This window comes from Rhinichthys klamathensis, unplaced genomic scaffold, assembly GCF_029890125.1.
Source record: "Rhinichthys klamathensis goyatoka isolate OS25496 unplaced genomic scaffold, OSU_Roscu_1.1 h1tg000183l_1, whole genome shotgun sequence".
Lineage (NCBI taxonomy): Eukaryota > Metazoa > Chordata > Actinopteri > Cypriniformes > Leuciscidae > Rhinichthys > Rhinichthys klamathensis.
Genome location: NW_026606711.1, coordinates 338,595 through 359,048, shown reverse-complemented (window position 1 = coordinate 359,048; position 20,454 = coordinate 338,595). Strand labels below are relative to the sequence as shown.

The window sequence follows — 20,454 nt, the reverse complement described above, 5'->3', positions numbered from 1 at the left end:
ACCGTTGCTTGTGGTAGCTATGTCGACAGTGTGTCCAGGGCTTTGCTTATCTGATATGCTGGATCTTCGTCTCGTCGTTACCCGCCGTAGTCTCGTCTTCTCTCATACCCGCGCCGAGCAGGTCGAGTTCTCACTGTAGCTCTCTTCGCGACAACACAGACACAGGTCAGTTCTTTGAAACGGGCGTTTATTGCTGTGGGCACGTCTGGTCTCTTGGTACATCCAAGCTTCGTTCAACAGTTCTGTACACCGTGCCATACACCATGCCATACACCGTGAGAACTCGTTGGCCGCTTGTCGTGAAAAGAGGTTACTGAATTCTTTAAAGTCTCTTGAAAGTCCATTTAACCGTCTGCATTAACTTCAAAAAGCACATTTGCAACTTTGATGCAGTTTAACAAAGCCTCGAAGCCATCTGCTCCACTCGAATCCAAAGGAAGTGTGTGTCGACTTATACCGTCGTAGCGGTAACACATACATAAAACATTAGTTCCGGGACAAACGTAAATACACAGAATGAGATAAATACACTGTTAACCATGTCTTATTTAGCAGCTTATTTTACCCTTTAGTTCTTAAGCATGTAATATATTTTATCTTTACATTAAAACAATTTCTATTTTTTTACATGAAATTATAACAGCAATTATGAACTATGCATCATGAAAACACAAACTGTATTTATGCAACAACACTTACAGGCCCTATATCTTATTTAATTATAAATATAGTGTATTTTTTGTATTTAAAGTTTTTCACACAAAATTTAAATTAAAGTGTTCAATCCAGTTGTTTCAACTGTTTTTATAGAGTTTTAGAATGTTTGAAGCAGTGTGTATGATTGTCAACAATCTGGCATTATCTAAACATTAACTGTTGACGAAACGAAGCAGATAAAGAGCTCTTTAATTCAACCTCGTTTTATTGTAAGTGAATTCAACAAGGCATGCTGTGTCTTTGAAGCAACAAAGGCAAACTAATTTGTTACAGTTTTTTTTTTTTTTTTTGGAGGGAGACAAAATAAACTTTGCTAAAAAGAGATCCAGCGCAAGAGAGAGGCAAAGAAAAACGCATGTTCTTAATTTATGTCGTTTTGTACTGTTTTAATTGTTTAATTAAGCTGCAATTTCTTTGGCAATACAAATTTAAAATGTTGCAAGAATAAGATTCTGTTTTTCTTATTTTGCATCGCAAAGGAAACTCTAAACTCAATGCAACCAGCTGTTTTAAACAAATAAACTGTCCCACTTTATTTAAACCTTAAAAATGTGCGATGGGGTTTCAAACTTAATTAATTTTAGTGTCTTTTTACATTTTCATTTGTTTTTTATATTGAAAGCAATACTATTTAGTTAGTCTGTTATTTTGTGTAGCCAAGTCAACAAAATCAGTCTTTTCTGATTTGTTCAATTTATGGATCTGTTTTGAAAAATTTCTTCCGTTGCTATGGCCGGGTATCACTAGCCGCGTTTCCAGTAGCCGCGTTTCCACTGTCGGGCCAGTGCTAGGCCAGGGCTTTAAACGGGCCGTGCCGGGCTAATAGCCTCGGGCCAGTAGCACCTGGCCTGCGTTTCCACTGTCGGGCCAGAAGCTCCACAGCGCGTCACTAAAACACGCCCGCAACACGCCTCTCTGGAACGTCACACTAACCCATCATTTCACCAACAAATGGAAGTTTTATCAGAAAACTAATCAGAAAGAAATCACTGGAAACAGCGTGCATCGCAAAACAAACATGATAAAAGCGGCCGTTTGCTGGCATTTTTGTTGTTTACTTGAATATTTAAAACCCAAGCATCGATGTTTTACCACAGGTTTACAATAAAAAGTGATACATTGATCATAATGAATTAATTTATGTCAAAATTGCACATTAGTCACAGAGAAATAAATGACCGTTAACGTTAGGTCTATTTCACAAAAGAAAGAGGACACACTTACATTATTCAGTCGAGGCTGTTTTTTACAGGACATATCACATTTAGAAACAATGATAATTTCTACAAATAATGTTATATGCCACCAAAAATACGACCTGAGGAGCGTTAGCACAGTCTCGACTCCCAGTGGCTACAGATATATTTTCAGTCAGAGAAAAAGGAAGCTCCCGAAAAAAAGTAGATAGTCCGGTATAAAGAGACTACTAGTATATGTAGGCTACTGACAGATAAAATAAAAACATGATTGTGATAGCCTTTATGATTGGTCTGACTTCTTCAAGCGTTCACCATGTTTTTTTACTATGCGTATCTTCAAGCGTTTACTGTTTACTATGGTAATGGTTAGCGCGCATAGTCTTTTGCATCGCGTATAAATATTTCTACCTTATACGGTGATCAGAATCCACATCGGATCACAAACAGAAGGCATTAAAACATGAAAGTGAGTTAAATTATTTTAAAAGTCTTTAATGCTGACAGAATCATTCGGCGCTCCTGTCTCTCGTCTCAGGTAATCCCCGCCTCTGTTCGTAACCACTCCTCTAGCCCGAGCTGGCCCGCTTTGGCCCAAGGTATTCGACGGGCCAGAAATCCTGGCCGTTGGCCCCGAGTAAGCCCCGATCAAGCCCCGGAAGTGACAGTGGAAACGCGACTGGCCCTGGCACGCACTAGCACGGCCCGGCCCTGGCCCGGCAGTGGCCAGCGCCGAATGATTCTGTCAGCATTAAAGACTTTTAAAATAATTTAACTCACTTTCATGTTTTAATGCCTTCTGTTTGTGATCCGATGTGGATAAATAAATAAATTAATTCATTATGATCAATGTATCACTTTTTATTGTAAACCTGTGGTAAAACATCGATGCTTGGGTTTTAAATATTCAAGTAAACAACAAAAATGCCAGCAAACGCCCGCTTTTATCATGTTTGTTTTGCGATGCACGCTGTTTCCAGTGATTTCTTTCTGATTAGTTTTCTGATAAAACTTCCATTTGTTGGTGAAATGATGGGTTAAGGCCAATTTATACTTCTGCGTCGGGTGCGCGCAGTAGGTACGGCGTAGCATACGCACAGACGCGTACCATACGCCGTACCCTTCGCCGTAACCTGACGCGCACCTCCTCAAAAATGTAACTACACGTCGCGACGACGCGGGCCGCAAGATCTGTGATTGGTCGGCTTGGTAGCATCGCGTTTCCTTCTATGCATTTCCGGCGTGTTCTTCTGCACCGCCCGCCATTTTTAAATTCTAAGTACAGCGAAACTGTTAAAAAAACTAAAAATTTACCTTTTCCACCTCTATAAGCTCCAACTCCAACATGATCTGCTCTCTTTCAGTCGGCATTGCTTGTAGTAACCTAAACTCAAAACAGCCGCGAGGAATCTTCTTCTTCTTGCCGCGAGGAATCTAAACACAGTGGAACATTAAAACCCTCCGCCGCCAACTAGCGTTTCGGCGCTGTACTGCAGAGCAACACAGACCTAAACGCAGAAGTATAAATGCTCATGACGGCGTTGCCTACGTGCGTAGCCTACGCCGTACACTACGGCGTACACTCGACGCAGAAGTATAAATTGGCCTTTAGTGTGACGTTCCAGAGAGGCGTGTTGCGGGCGTGTTTTAGTGACGCGCTGTGGAGCTTCTGGCCCGACAGTGGAAACGCAGGCCAGGTGCTACTGGCCCGAGGCTATTAGCCCGGCACGGCCCGTTTAAAGCCCTGGCCTAGCACTGGCCCGACAGTGGAAACGCGGCTAGACTGTCTATCACCTCAATTTCGTGAATGATTCACAAAACAATAATTTAGCAGATTAAAGACAAGCTTCATTATTTTCATTTTCTGACGCGATCAGCTAATCTTCCCTCATCAGTTTTGTCGTGCAGCGGCTCTACTGGAATGTAGCAAATTTATGTTGTAATGTGCCATTGATAATTTAAACAAAACTCTTGACTTTACATAAGTAAACAGTTAATGAACTCGCTAATAAACAGTTACCTATTTAAGCATCAAGAACGGTAAAACATAAACGAATTCGGCCAACAGCAAACTGTCTCCATTGAGATTCGATCTCAGATCGTTTGAAGCGTAGTGAGGCTCATGTTGTTGCGTTAACCACTGAGCTATCGTCTGAACGCTGTTAAAAATTGTTTTATGCTCTTCCAAACCCTCATTGATAGCCTAATTTCGGTTGCAATGTTTTATGTTGAAATGTTTTCACTATTTATTCAATTTAATTTCACTAGGCCTATTGTGATTATGAATTCGTTTAACGACAAGTTTCACTTGAAATCATCTGTTACCAGCTTTCAATCGCTCTCAATGAGCAGCGGCACTGCGGCAGATTACGCAATAGAGAGAATAAACTGACACTTTTCAAAGTGTGTAATTGTAGCGCCTCTTAGCGGTAAAGGGCAACAAATACACACCAGAATTTTACCGCCGCGGTAGCGGCGGCGGTAAAAGTATTATTCTGGTTGAGTACCCACTGTACAATGAGGTCCCATTAGTTAAAGGGTTAGTTCACCCAAAAATGAAAACTCTGTCAATAATTACTCACCCTCATGTTGTTCCAACGCCGTAAAACTTTCGTTCATCTTCGGAACACAAATTAAGATATTTTTGATTAAATCTGAGAGCTGGATCACTCCTCCATAGGCTTCTTAAAGGTCCCGTTCTTCGTGATCCCATGTTTCAAACTTTAGTTAGTGTGTAATGTTGTTGTTAGAGTATAAATAATATCTGTAAAATTATAAAGCTCAAAGTTCAATGCCAAGCGAGATATTTTATTTAACAGAAGTCGCCTACATCGAACGGCCCGTTTGGACTACATACATCCCTCTACTTCCTTCTTTAATGACGTCAGTAGAACAGTTTTTTGACTAACGTCCGCCCACAGGAATGCTCCCTCAACTCCCTCAACTTGCACTTCTTATAACTTACTGTGTTTACTCAGCTCTTACGGTGAATTTCTGAAGTAAGACTGACGCTTCATCTTTTGTGTGATGTACAATAAACTTTATTAAACTCATCAGTATATGTTTGATCATCATGAATCAGACCTGGTCCGAAACAGCAGACTTGTAGGCTATTACATACAAGCAGATGACAAATACGTTATAATAACCGTAATTAAACTACTAAACTATACCTGTTCCATCTCTATACAGCACTCTGACTCTGTAGGCATTATTGTCCGACTCGAAATGAACACCGTTACTGAGAGTTTCTGATATTATCATAATTCCGTGAGATGAAATTGTCCCGAGAGACTGAGCGCGAGCTCATGAAGCTACGCCCCCTGTGCCGGCAGCAGCAGCTTATTTGCATTTAAAGGGCACACACTATAAAGCGCGTTTTTCTGAGCCCCAAAAAATGACAATTTAAACATGCTGTAAAAAATTATCTGTTGGGTATTTTGAACTGAAACTTCACATTCACATTCTGGGGACATCAGAGACTTGTTTTACATCTTGTGAAAAGGGGCATAATACAAGACCTTTAAGGGATCGAAACTGGCCGGCCCAAAAGTTATGAAAGACATCGTTAAAATAGTCCGAGTGACTACAGTGGCTCAACCTTAAGTTTATCAAGCGACGAGAATACTTTTTGTGCGCAAAAAACAACAAAAATAACGACTTTATTCAACTATTCATTTCCTTCTCTGTGGGCGGTGAGATTTCACGTAGTGATATTGCGCAAAGCTTCTGTGTTGCACGTTACACGCAGGCTCACTATTGGCCGACGCTGGTCATGTGTGTGATGCGTGTGACGTACAACAGAAGCTTTGCGCAGACAATACGTGAACTCACTCGAGGCCCACAGGAAAGGAAATGAATAGTTGAATAAAGTCGTTATTTTTGTTTGTTTTTTTGCACACAAAAAGTATTCTCGTCGCTTGATAAACTTAAGATTAAGCCACTGTAGTCACTCGGACTATTTTAACGATGTCTTTCATAACTTTTGGGCCGGCCAGTTTCGATCCCTTAAGAAGCCTATGGAGGAGTGATCCAGCTCTCAGATTTAATCAAAAATATCTTCATTTGTGTTCCGAAGATGAACGAAAGTCTTACGGGGTTGGAACAACATGAGGGAGAGTAATTACTGACAGAATTTTCATTTTTGGGTGAACTAACCCTTTAACATTAGTTAATGCATTAACTAACCTTAACTTACAATGAGCAATACATTTGTTACAGAATTTACTAATCTTTGTAAACGTTAGTTAAAAAAAATACAACTGTTTATTGTTAGTTCATGTTAGCTCTGGTAATATTAAATAATAGATACAACTGATTTAATGTATTAGTAAATGTTGAAATTAACATTAATAAAGATTATTAAATGTTCTGGAAGTCTTTTTAATTGTTAGTTTATGTTAACGTCTCGGTTACGGATGTAACCCTCGTTCCCTGAGTAGGGAACGGAGACGTTACGTCGGATGACGGAGAATGGGGGTTTCGCCAGAAAGCCTATCATCTTGGAGTATTAAAAAACGAGCCTATGGCAATGAAATGCCATGGGTCTGCGGAATTTGCATAATGTATCTCCGCCCCACCGCGTGGGTATTTAAGGAGAGACACCTACAACAGCAGATCATGTCTTCGCTGAGGAGCCGAGACTGAACTCAGGCGTCTACCCAGCGGTACAGCGGAAGTGGCAGGGAGACGTAACGTCTCCGTTCCCTACTCAGGGAACGAGGGTTACATCCGTAACCGAGACGTTCCCTTTCGTAGTCACTCCGAGTTACGTCGGATGACGGAGAATGGGGGTCCCCGTGTAATCACGCCACCTTCACAGCTGTCTTCCAGTGCCCTGCGAAGTCTGACCTCCCTGTCGTGATATAGGCACGGACGAAGGAGTCCTACTTAACACAGGAATACCAAGGTACACTGGGAAGCATATCTCAGGGGAGATATGCCACAGCATGCCTACCCATAGGGAGGACTTAAGAATACACATATGGCCGAGGGGGCTTCATATGGAGGAAGACTGGAGTGACCAGCCCGTGGGGTGGCAACTTTCAACTCCAGGAGTGGCAAGGTGGCTTGCCGAGGGAAAGACACATGCTCAAAGAGGCTTACAGTGGAAATACACATGTGGGGGTTACTCAGAGGAGGAACCATGCACACGGAGGCACCTAGCCGACGCACAGGCAATAGACACTGGCGCCAGCGTCAACAGTGCTGGAGGAACTCAGGGCTTCAGAGAGGAAGGCTACCTGAGGAAATATCGCACGTATCCAGTCCGTGGATTGGAATGGCGAGCAAGCGAGGCACCTAACGGCTCCCATGTTAGCTTGAAAAAGACAGTACATGGGCGGAGACTGGCTCCACTCGGAGATTGTAAAATCTGGCGAATGTGTTGGGTGTCGCCCAGCCTGCAGCTCTGCAGATGTCTGTTATGCTGGTATGCCAAAGCAATGGCGTCCACTATCCAGTGGGATAACCTTTGCTTGGAGAGAGCCTTTCCCTTCAGCTTCCCACCATAACAGACAAAGAGCTGGTCTGAGGTCCTGAAACACTGCGTCCTGTCTACGTAAGCACGGAGGGCGCGTACTGGACAGAGCAGTGCCAAGGCTGGGTCTGCCTCCTCCAGGGGCAGCGCTTGCAGGTTCACCACCTGGTCCCGGAAGGGAGTGGTGGGAACCTTGAGGACATATCCAGGCTGGGGTCTCAGGATCACGTGAGAGCAGGCCGGCCCGAATTCCAGGCACGCTTCGTCAACGGAGAGTGCGTGCAGATCCCCCAACCTCTTGATGGAGGCCAGTGCAACCAGGAGCGCTGTCTTCATTGACAGGAACTTAATCTCCACTGATTGCAGAGGCTCAAAGGGAGCCCTCTGCAGGGCATATAAGACCACTGAGAGGTCCCAAGAGGGTACGAGAGGAGGGCGAGGAGGATTCAGTCTCCTCGCTCCTCTCAGGAACCTGATGATCAGGTCGTGCTTTCCCAGAGACTTACCTTCAACTGCATCGTGATAAGCGGCGATAGCGGCCACATACACCTCCAGGGTGGAGGGAGACAGCCTTCACTCCAGGCCGTCTTGCAGAAAGGAAAGCACGACACCAATCGAGCATCTCCTGGGGTCTTCTCGCCGAGAAGAGCACCAGTTGACGAAGAGGTTCCACTTCAACGCGTAGACGTGTCTCGTGGACAACGCTCTAGCGGAAGTGATGGTAGCCGCCACCGCAGGTGGCAGGGTACTCAACCTGCCTCGTCCCGTCCAGGAGCCACACGTGGAGTCTCCAAAGATCGGGACGAGGGTGCCATAGGGTGCCCCGTCTCTGAGAAAGGAGGTCCTTCCTCAGAGGAATTGGCCAAGGAGGTGCTGTCGCGAGGAGTATCAGTTCGGAGAACCAGGTCTTGGTGGGCCAGTATGGGGCGACCAATATGACCTGCTCCTCGTCCTCCTTGATCTTGCACAGAGTCCGTGCGAGAAGGCTCACTGGGGGAAACGCATATTTGCGTAGGCCCTGCGGCCAGCTGTGCGCCAGTGCATCCGTGCCGAGCGTGCCCTCGGTCAGGGAGTAATACAGGGCGCAATGGGATGAGTCGTGGGAGGCAAACAGATATATCTGTGCGTCCCCGAACTGGTCCCATATCAGCTGGACCGACTGGGGATGGAGTCGCCATTCGCCAGAGGTTGGCCGGAGCCGTGACAGCTCGTCGGCTGCAAGGTTCCGCTCTCCTGGAATGTAAATAGCACGAAAGGACCTCAGGTGCTTCTGACTCCATAAGAGGAGTCAGGTGTCGTGCGAGTTGCGACATACGGCGAGAGCGTAGACCACCCTGATGGTTGATGTACGCTACTGTCGTGGTATTGTCCGGACGGACAAGTACGTGTTGACCCTGGAGCAGCGCGTGGAAGCGGTGCAGGGCAAGGCGTACTGCCAGCAACTCAAGGCAATTGACATGCATGAGGCGCTGGGGTCCTGTCCAGGAGCCCGCGGCTGCATGTCCATTGCACATGGCGCCCCAGCCCGTGGCAGAGGCATCTGTGGAGACAACAACATGCCTGGAAACTCGTTCTAGGGGAACTCCAGCCCGTAGAAAGCTGAGGTTCCGCCACGGGGTGAAGGACTGACGGCAGGTCGGAGTTATTGGAACTCTGAGCGTACCGCGATGCCATGCCCACCTCGGGACCCGATCGCGAAGCCACAGCTGAAGCGGTCTCATATGAAGCAATCCGAGTGGCGTTGCCGTGGCTGCGGATGCCATATGCCCCAGGAGCCTCTGAAAAAGTTTCAGTGGGACCGCACTCTTGCCCTCGAACTGTCGAAGACAAGTCAGCAGTGAGTGTGCGCGCTCGCTCGTAAGCTGCGCGGACATGGCGACCGAGTCTATCTCCATACCGAGAAAAGAGATCCTCTGCACGGGGCAAAGTTTGCTCTTCTCCCAGTTGACCCGAAGGCCCAGACGGGCTAGGTGCCGGAGCACTAGGTCTCTGTGTTCACAACCTGGACTCGAGAGTGAGCTAATATTAGCCAGTCGTCGAGGTAATTCAGGATGCGAACCCCGTGTTCGCGCAGGGGAACAAGGGCTTCCTCGACGACCTTCGTAAAGACGCGAGGAGACAGAGCCAACCCGAATGGGAGAACTGCGTACTGGTATGCCTGCCCCTCGAAAGCAAACCGAAGAAACGGTCTGTGTCGAGGTAAAATGGAGACATGAAAGTAGGCGTCCTTCAGGTCTATCGCTGCAAACCAATCCTGTGGCCGCACGCATTCGAAAATGCGTTTGGTCGTGAGCATCCTGAACGGCAGCCTGTGAAGGGAGCGACTCAAGACGCGCAGATCCAGGATTGGCCGTAACCCACCGGTCTTCTTGGGGACAATGAAGTACGGGCTGTAAAACCCTGACCTCATTTCGGCTGGAGGGACAGTCTCGATTGCACCCTTCGCCAGCAGGGTGGCAACCTCCGCTCTCATGATCGGGGCATTGCCACCGACCAAAGTAAACGGACTCCCCTGAAGCGGGGAGGAGACCGTGCGAATTGGATCGCATAGCCGAGCCTGATAGTTCGGGCGACCCAGCGGGACAGGTAGGGAAGCTCTAACCAAGCTCCCAAGAACGGAACCAGCGGAAACATCCGAACGACAGACGTCCCCCCCGGAGGGGCAGCGAAGCGGAGTGACCGGCCCAGGCGTGGGTGGCATAGCGGCCCGGTGCGGGGGCACGGTCATGCTCCGCGTCCTGACAGAGGAGACCAGGGAAGGACCAGCGTTCCACGGGGGTCTGCTCTGCCAGGGGTCTGGCGACAGAGGGGGACGAGAGTGGTGTGGTCCGGAGACGGCACACACTGTCATCCGCGCCCTCAGAGACAGAGGGGGACGAGAGCGACAAGGCCCGGGAGCGTCGCGCACTGTCGTCCGGCCCTCTGAGGGCTCAGAGATGGGATGCAGCTCTTTGGTTTAGAAAAGATTCTCCCCCAGCCCTCCACCGGGGGAAGGAGTGGCCCCTGCAACCACTCCCTGAAGAACTGCAACCCACATCTGAGCTGCCCGTAACGGGAGCGCCGCAAGCCTGGCCTTGGCGGGGCTGCGGGACCGGTACGGGCAGGGGCGCCTTCCTGCGACCACCTCCACGGCGCGGCCCGGTGCTGCTGGGGGCCGGGCGGGAGGGGGCGGAAGTCGCAGGAGGGCGCATTCGGCAGCAAGCGGACTGAGGCGTCTGAGCCGGCAGCTGGAGGCAGCAAAGCCGCGAGGTCAGACAAAATAGCCACAGTCCACTTCTGGGCGGCCGAGAACTGTTGGGCAGAGTCCTCGACCGCGCCGCCGAAGAGGCCAGCCTGGGATATGGGGGAGTTGAGGAAACGAAATCACTCAGCCTCGCGCACATCAACCAGGTTAGCCAGAGGTGTCTGACCACCTATGTGGACATCACCTGACTCAGGGAGCGTGCGGTCACCTACGTTCGCTCGGAGAGCAAGGTCGGTGACGGCAGGCAGCTCAAGGATGAGCCCTGAATCAGCCCTACCCTCGTGCATGTCATTGAACACCCAGGAGGATGGCAATAACACGCAGTGAGGTGGCAGCCTGCCCCGCAGCTCTATAGGTCCCCGCCACCGGAGTAGACAAGAACCTACAGGATTGGAGGGGTGCTTAAGAGTCGCCACGCCAGGTGGAGGCGCTGTGGGGACACATAAGTGTTGCCACAGAACACTCCACAGGGGGAACCCCAGTGCACCCTAGGCCGCGGCCTCTACAAGGGCAGAGAAGGCGGAAGTGGCCACTGAGCAGTCGCAAGAGTCAAGGAGACTTCCACGATCTCATGATCTCTTCATGCACGTCCGGGTAGAATGGATTTGGGTTCGCCACCCCCAAAACCCATCAACAGCCTTAAGTGCTCGGGACATGGCAGAAGGTTCCACACCAGCCCGATACTCGCGGCAGCCCGGGAAGCATAGCTGTGCACTCTGGATCAAACTCGTTATGCTAGCACATCCGAGGACGGCAGCACAGACGAGCCATCATCTCTAGAGGACTCCAGCTCACCTTGTGATGCGGTGATACATGATTTCACCAGCCGGGGGACCGAATGAGACCGTGGGCCCGCGGGCGGGCCGGCGAACTCACCTGGGACCACGCAGGTTGCAATGTGAAAGACGGGGTGTGGACCGAGGAATTTTTCGTCGGTTTAGTTCCAAACCTGCCGTCTTAGGTCACCCTGGCCACCAGCCGAAGTATTATCTCACGTGGAGAAAAATAGATCGGGGTGTGGATGAGGGGACTCTCACTCATTGAGCTCATCGAGTCTCGACCGTTACATTGCGATGGTCACGTTCCCAGTGAGAGAACGTGACACACCCACGTGACACACCTGTCTGAGCGCGATCAAAGCCCAAACACTCAAAACAGCGCTCGCGCCCATCAGCTGAATCTATCAGAATACCACACTCAGAAAAACACGGGCAGATCGTCTTTAGAAAGACGCGTCTTTAAAAAGACGTGCCGCGTGCAGCTCTTTAGTGAGAGAAAAAACTCCGCGGATGTTGAAGCGACCAGGGAGAACACACAGACTGGCAGACCACTGCTCAGCTCGCAGGCAATGTGAAACTCGCTGGATACCGCCGTCACACCAACACCGGAGAGTTGGCTCGTCTCGAAGAGATGTAGTCACTGAGAAAACTCAGGATTTGGCTTGTGGAGTGAAGAGATGCTCTTGGCTCCGAAGCGAAAACATGATCTGCTGTTGCAGGTGTCTCTCCTTAAATACCCACGCGGTGGGGCGGAGATACATTATGCAAATTCCGCAGACCCATGGCATTTCATTGCCATAGGCTCGTTTTTTAATACTCGAAGATGATAGTCTTTCTGGCGAAACCCCCATTCTCCGTCATCCGACGTAACTCGGAGTGACTACGAAAGGGAACTAATGGGACCTTATTGTAAAGTGTAACCAGTTAGTCATTGTATTGTTTGTTCAATTTTTTCAACTAACATTTAACTATACATTACTATAGTGGGTTGAAAATATATAATAATGTAACTTAACAGAAACTAATTTTAGATTTATAATATGCATTTTTTAGAGTATAAATTATTTAAATTTTAGGATGGGGGTCCCTCATAACAAGGATGATCATATTTGGGGGTCAATGACATCTAAAAGATTGAAAACCCCTGATTTACATAATGTCACAAAAGGCTTGAGAAGTGTACAGGTGCTTCTCAATACTCAAATTGATGCTTCCTCATTTCCTCGCTCCTCTCCTCGTTTCCTCGCTCCTTTCCAGCCTGTGACCCGAAAACCGATCGTACTCAGCCATCTTGGAGGACATCTCAATTCTCTAATTGCACCGTGAGGAGGCGAGGAACGAGGAGGAGTGAGGAAGCTTTCTGAGGAGGCATGAGCGAGGATACACAGGCTAACACCCCTGAAAGGAAGTGAAGAATGAGAAGCGCCCTTTGTGTTATGTGATCTTGTTTGTGTCACCTGGCCGACTCTTTCCACTCCATCTCTCCGCCTTCATGCTGCAGTGTGTCCATCTCAGTGAAGAGGGTGGGTGTGGGCTCATCTTCATCCCTGAGGATGTGGCGTAGTCTCTCAGCAGCAGGGGACACTGTCACACACACACACACACACAGAGCATAAGATAGTTTGACGTTTGTAGTATAAGTAATATTTGAGCAATGCAAGTACCGGTAAGCCAAACAAGAGTCGGAACTTTACATGCTCCAATACATTGAAACTTGTGGGTGAGGTCAGTTTGAATCTGGCTTGCAACCATCTCTGATTCGACCTCTCATTTTCCCCATCACTTCCTGTATTCTCTCTACTATGCTATAATCTGATATATATATATATATATATATATATATAGTATCATTCAAAACTGTGGGGTCTGTACGATTTTAATGGTTTTGATTTTAATGGCTTATGCTCACAAAGGCTGCATTTATTTGATCAAAAATACAGTAAAACAGTAATATTGTGATTTAAAAAAAAACATTTTAAAAAAAGTAACCATTTTCTATTCTAATAAATGATAAAATGTAATGTACTCCTGTGATCAAAGCTGAATTTTCAGCATCTTTACTCCAGTCTTCAGTGTCATATGATTCTTCAGAAATCAGTCTAATATGATAATTTGCTGCTAAAGAAACATTTCTGATTATTATCAATGTTGAAAACAGTTGTGCTGCTTCAGATATTGGTGGAAACAGTGATACATTTTCTTTTTTAGGATTGTTTGACTAACAGAAAGTTCTAAAGAACAACTATTGTTTGAAATAGAATTATTTTGTAAAATCATAAATGTCTTTACTGTTAAAAGCTTTTACTGTCCCTTTAGATCAATTTAATGAATCCTTGCTGAAAAACAAACAAAAGTTTTGAACAGCAGTGTTGTTTGCATGATGCGAGTTTGTTGAGAGTGGTTGCCAGGGTGTTGCTAAGGTGTTGTGGGTGGTTATGTATGGCTCGGGTCCTTCTTTCAATCTAAAGATATTGTATTTTTTCGCCTGTTGTAGAAACAGCCATGTGAAAATCATGTAACTTTCAAAAGAAACTGCAGATGCTTATATCCAAATCAACTTAGAAATTGATAGCAATAAAGAAAAAACAAGCAAATAAAAAATGTCCATGGAAATGTGTCAATAATGGCCTGTAGCTCAACACACCCTACTAGTACAACAGAGTTTGATTCTTTGCATTACACAGAAGCCTACTGGACTGTATGTCGAATAAGTCTGGCTGTTGTTTTGCCTTCAGCTCAATCTGAAATGACCCTGCTTGAAATGAAATCTGAATATAACAGAGCAGGAACATTACGATGCACGACTCCCTAAGGCCATCAACGATTCCATCATAATTCATGTATCTAATCAGAACGAGAATTCACTGAGCTTTCAGATCTGAGAACGCACTGAATCCAGCTCAACTCTTCACTCGAGTCATGCATCAGCCGATAAAGTCAGAATCAAATCAACAGGATTGTTTAAAGATAAGTATCTTAATAATCCTCCTTTGAAGATAAATATCTTCTAAAATGTGCATAAATCTGCATAAAGGAGGCCGATATCTGAAAGCATCTCAAAAGAATTTGTTCAGTGGATTATCTTAAATAACCACATGACAGTGCTTAATCTAATCTGATGTACAATGCCAGAATCAATTTCTAATGTCAATAGACCTGTACTGATTTAATCAAAATGATCGACTTTATATTTTAGGTAAAGTCAGCTTACATAAGTTCCAGTGGAGGTTACTAAAATCGAATGTTATGTGTATTAAATCTGAAGTTTAGAGCAATCTATTGAAAACTCAAGGTGCAAGTCGGTGCCTGTGAGCTCAAGCATGACAATCTTTTTGTGACCTTCCTCTCAATCTCTGGCTTTTCCTCAGGATTATTAGCACGTGGGTGTTTTTCTCCATGTAATCCTTCTAATCCTAAAGTAAAAATCACAAATACGTGTGGTTGTAGAATGCCAATGCAGAGTAGAGTACAACGCACCAGCTTATTTATACCTCATACACTTCAATCAAACTTTGATAGAGTCATATATATCAGAGGTTAGCTGTTGATATACTGTACATGATGCCGTAGAATTCATCGACAATTAATTTCTTTAGGTCAGTCTTTACTTACTGACCTTAAAGCATTTTGACTCCAATAAGAGCAGATGTTAAATCCTGAGATTTCTTCTTGTGAAGAACCTTACAGAAACATGCATTCCCAAAAGATAAAATTTTAATGTGTTTCACAATTTAAATAGATGGATGTAATGCAAAATCATGCAAATATGGACACTACCGAACATTTAAACAAAGTTTGACGCAAATTATTATTGAAGGTTGTAGATTGATCTCAGAAATGTGTCTTTACATCCAGCGGCAATGAGCGAATCTCATTAAACCTGATGTGTGGCTCATTTTGCATATCCAAATTAAAAGAAAAAAGTAAATAATAATAAGAATAAATGGTAACACTTTATTTTACAGTGTCCTTGTTACACATTACATGTAGTTACTGTAGTAATAACTATAAATTATGCATAATTACATGCAACTATCCCTAAACTAAACCCCAATCCTAAGCCTAACCCTATAGTAAGTACATGTAGTTAATTATTATTTCACATGAAATGAAAAACAGTAATATACAAATGACCATTTTTAAAAAATATATATTAAAATATTGCACAAAAAGGAAGTGCATTAAGTGCTATCCTGATGTACTTTTCAATTTAAATAGTTTATCATATATTGCATTACAGAAAAGTTATTTTGGGAGTAAATGTCCTTAAATGTCATGAAAATGTCACACTGCAGCAAAAAAAAAAAAAGAGAAAAGAAAAGAAAAATATTGTCCTAGGCTTCACAAGGATTTAAAAAAAAACCCTACTACAATCATCAACCAACCTTGTGACTTCAGTACTGTTATTACTGTATCAGCAAAAAACTTGCTAATAGACTAACTAAGACTCAACAAGGTCCAGTTACCAGTATCAAACTCCAAACCAAATGTGCTCTGACCACAGTTACAGAAAGAAACTCTCTGGGAGAATAAATGTCAGCAATAGTAAGGAAAAGAGATGAAGAGCACCTGTACCTGTGCAGCTGCTCAGAAGAGTGTCCTGAGAGCCCAGACTGGACGTCAGTGACTGTATAGAGTCCTGAATACTGAACGAGCCCGTCAACCTACGCTGTTCCTGCTCCATCCTTCAGTAAATCCCACGTTTATTGTTTCATTGAAAGAAAAAAGATCCACAATAACTATTCTGAAATGTCCACCTGTTGACTTCAGCCTCTTTTTGATGAATCCGTTAGGCCTTTTCCCTCATTTTATATGCACCTTCCCTGTGAGCAAGTGCTCTTGTTCTTGAACTTTTCTCTTCAGCAATGTTGCTCTTTCCTGAAAACTAAAGCAGGGCAAAGTGCCACACGCATGAAAGGCCCAACAAGTGTTTTTCTCCTCCTCCAGCTTTGCTGATCCCTCCCTTTCTCTCTCTCTCTCTCTCCCTCTCTCTCTCTCACTTCAAAATTTAATTCTAAATCCTTAAACAACTCTCAGACATGTTTCTATCAATAATCCTCAATGATGCATGTTATTTTAATGCAGTAACTGTATTATTACAGTTGGTTACACTTTATTTTAAGGTGACGTAGTTACATTGCACTTACTCAAATGAGTACTGAGTAATATTTATTTACTACATGTACTTACTATAGAGTTATGTTTAGTCTTAGGGTTTGGTTTTTAGGATTAGTTCCTTGTAATTGTGCATAATTTACAGTTATTACTGTAGTTAGTACATGCAGTTACGTCTAACTACGTCACCTTAAAATAAAGTTACCATATAGTTAACTAAAAATAAAACTATAAAAAAAGTTACTTGAGATAAAATATTTATTTATTTATTTATCTATTTATTTCAGCTAGTTGCCAAAGCAACATTGTTCATTTTAAGTTAGTTTAACTTGATGTACAATAACTACAAATAATTACACAATAATAAAAATGAAAGAAAGCATATTTAAAAAAACAATAAATAATGCCAAAAACACAACAAAATTGGTAAAACTTTAACTAAATTTAACATAAAAAAGAAAATATGTAACATGTCGATGGACCACTTCAGACATTCTACTAAGTAACTTTGCAACTACATGTCAACTACCATTACAGTATTAGTAGACTGTCTGCTTAATATCTGCTAACACTTTATTGAGATGATTCCCCAACATGTACAAGTACATGTCAACTTATTCTACTAACCCTAACCTAACAGTCTACTAATACTCTAATGATAGTTAGTTGACATGTAGTTGCAAAGTTACTTATAGTTAGAAGTAGAATGTCTAAAGTGGACTATAGAAATAACCAAAAACTATAATAGTATCTCACAGATGCTAAAATAACATTGAACTGTATTTAATTGTATTTTGATAGAAACTATAGACCTTTTGTGATATGTGAAGAATAATGTTAAGAGAAGCTCACTGGTGAAGTTGATGTCAGAGAGCTCGTTTGAATCCTGCTCCCCTTCATTTGCATCACATGGTTCCTCTCGATCCTGGTGTTCGTGATTGCTGTGGTGTTTCTCCCTGCCGTCACGCTCGTGGGAATGCCGTGACGTGTGCCTGTGATGCCTGCGCTTCCTTCTGTAGCTCCGTGGCACTGGGACGTCAACGTAGACGGACTCTAAAACCAGAGAATGAAAGACCTGTGAGTTACTATTTTATATATTAGTAGTACAATTCACACCCCAGTAAGATTCATTTTCAGCAAATAAGTTCCTTCTGGTTCGAAAGCAATACAATGATTCATCACCCTTGCATATATGCACATTCATATACACTCACCTAAAGGATTATTAGGAACACCATACTAATACTGTGTTTGACCCCCTTTCGCCTTCAGAACTGCCTTAATTCTACATGGCATTGATTCATGGCATTGAAGGTGCTGAAAGCATTCTTTAGAAATGTTGGCCCATATTGATAGGATAGCATCTTGCAGTTGATGGAGATTTGTGGGATGGACATCCAGGGCACGAAGCTCCCGTTCCACCACATCCCATAGATGCTCTATTGGGTTGAGATCTGGTGACTTTGGGGGCCATTTTAGTACAGTGAACTCATTGTCATGTTCAAGAAACCAATTTGAAATGATTCGAGCTTTGTGACATGGTGCATTATCCTGCTGGAAGTAGCCATCAGAGGATGGGTACATGGTGGCCATAAAGGGATGGACATGGTCAGAAACAATGCTCAGGTAGGCCATGGCATATAAACGATGCCCAATTGGCACTAAGGGGCCTAAAGTGTGCCAAGAAAACATCCCCCACACCATTACACCACCACCAACAGCCTGCACAGTGGTAACAAGGCATGATGGATCCATGTTCTCATTCTGTTTACGCCAAATTCTGACTCTACCATCTGAATGTCTCAACAGAAATCGAGACTCATCAGACCAGGCAACATTTTTCCAGTCTTCAACTGTCCAATTTTGGTGAGCTCTTGCAAATTGTAGCCTCTTTTTCCTATTTGTAGTGGAGATGAGTGGTACCCGGTGGGGTCTTCTGCTGTTGTTGCCCATCCGCCTCAAGGTTGTGTGTGTTGTGGCTTCACAAATGCTTTGCTGCATACCTCGGTTGTAACGAGTGGTTATTTCAGTCAAAGTTGCTCTTCTATCAGCTTGAATCAGTCGCCCCATTCTCCTCTGACCTCTAGCATCAACAAGGCATTTTCGCCCACAGGACTGCCGCATACTGGATGTTTTTCCCTTTTCACACCATTCTTTGTAAACCCTAGAAATGGTTGTGCGTGAAAATCCCAGTAACTGAGCAGATTGTGAAATACTCAGACCGGCCCGCCTGGCACCAACAACCATGCCACGCTCAAAATTGCTTAAATCACCTTTCTTTCCCATTCTGACATTCAGTTTGGAGTTCAGGAGATTGTCTTGACCAGGACCACACCCCTAAATGCATTGAAGCAACTGCCATGTGATTGGTTGATTAGATAATTGGATTAATGAGAAATTGAACAGGTGTTTCTAATAATCCTTTAGGTGAGTGTATGTCTATGTTATTTATGTTATATTTGTTTCGTGACAAATATTGAAAATAAATAAATAATTTAACAATAATTGTACAATTTGATCATTGGAAAAAAACAGTAAACAAAAATAATTTAATTAGTTTCTTTATCAAAAATTGGTTTGTAGGTCAGGTGCATCTGCCAAGAAATAACGTAAAAAAAGGACCATCCTCTCACCATCCTCATCCTCATTGTGTCTGCTGCGGTGACCACTTTTCCTGCTGCCATGCGACTCATGGTCCATCCTGATAGGACAAAACAGTCAAATAATAGATTTACAATTAAGACGAGACAGTACAGGCAAAACTTTTTTCATGCACTGGTTATTTTTGAGATTTTTGACTATTTTGCTTACATTTCTTGTATGTAAGGCAAGAAAACATCTAAAAGACACATTTAAGTGATTTTTAAGTATTTTATTACACTGTATCTATTTGAGTCACTAGATTTAAAAAAAAAAAAAAAAAATGAATGTTCAAAATTCCCTCTAACTCTAATGTCAACAAAATGAAACAAAATTTCTGTTTAGGAAATGTATGCAAATTAGGGGATATTTTTTACAAGATAATGCCACATTAACATACTTAAACATAACATTTCAGAAAACTATAGAATTGTCTTACTGTACTGTGGTAGTATGGTTGAAGTAACTGTTGAAGTATGGTGATATCCATTAGTTACAATTTTGTAAGCTATGCATACATTTCCTTCTTCCTAATTAAAGTTAGAAAAGCACTTTATATGACCTCAGTGTATTTACACACATCTAATTTGTGCTTATTGGTTACGTTTATTTGGTTTAGCTAGTTATAGCAGCCAGTCGTTTCAATGCCTCCAGCATGGTCTCACAGTCTCAGCTTCAGTGACCGTAAGAGGACCTGAAAGAACCCTGCACGATGTGACACATGGACCTGCAGCTTCATGAGATCAATGTCCCTGTCGCTGGTGGGAAAGGAAAACCCAATGCATTGGCATAATTATGGGAGGATTTCCACTGTCAGTGCGCGCACACACACACACACACACACACACACACACACACACACACACACACACACACACACACACACACACACACACACACACACACACACACACACACACACACACACACACAAACGCGGCTCTCTTATGTCACACACTGTCACATAATTGATTGATTGATACATTCAGAAGCAGTAGCTGTGTCCCACATTTCTGCATTACAAAAATCCCATAAAGAGAGCCATGCAGTGCCTGTCCTTGCAACACACAACTTGCAGGTTCAAATCCAGCTGGCGTCCTGCCTCAATCTCCTTCCAACAACAGTAAAAAAGGCCATAAATAATACAATTATACTGAAGGAATAAGTAATTAAAAGAGTATTGTGTATATTCTGCAGGGATATTCGATTCATGAACAAATCATTCTTTTGAGTCGAATCTTTTCAATGAATCACTTGATTCAGGTCACAAAACCGGTCTGAATG

The 20,454-nt window shown here is 44.0% G+C and overlaps 1 protein-coding gene across 10 annotated transcripts in view; it reads right to left on the bottom strand.

Moving 5' to 3' along the window:
• The window catches only part of slc4a5b (solute carrier family 4 member 5b), a 63,865-nt gene that overhangs the window by 41,493 nt on the left and 1,918 nt on the right, over positions 1-20,454 (bottom strand). For 8 of the 10 annotated variants that reach the window (XM_056261445.1, XM_056261446.1, XM_056261450.1 and 5 more), the window contains exons 2-4: positions 19,164-19,231; positions 17,383-17,583; positions 12,873-12,999 (exon numbers count right to left, since the gene is read on the bottom strand). In XM_056261445.1, the coding sequence (XP_056117420.1) occupies positions 12,873-12,999; positions 17,383-17,583; positions 19,164-19,230 (395 nt within the window). In that variant the 5' untranslated portion in view covers position 19,231. Of the gene's footprint in view, positions 1-12,872; positions 13,000-15,984; positions 16,330-17,382; positions 17,584-19,163; positions 19,232-20,454 lie in introns of those variants that run through there. The other 2 variants (XM_056261452.1, XM_056261453.1) reach the window with 2 other exon arrangements.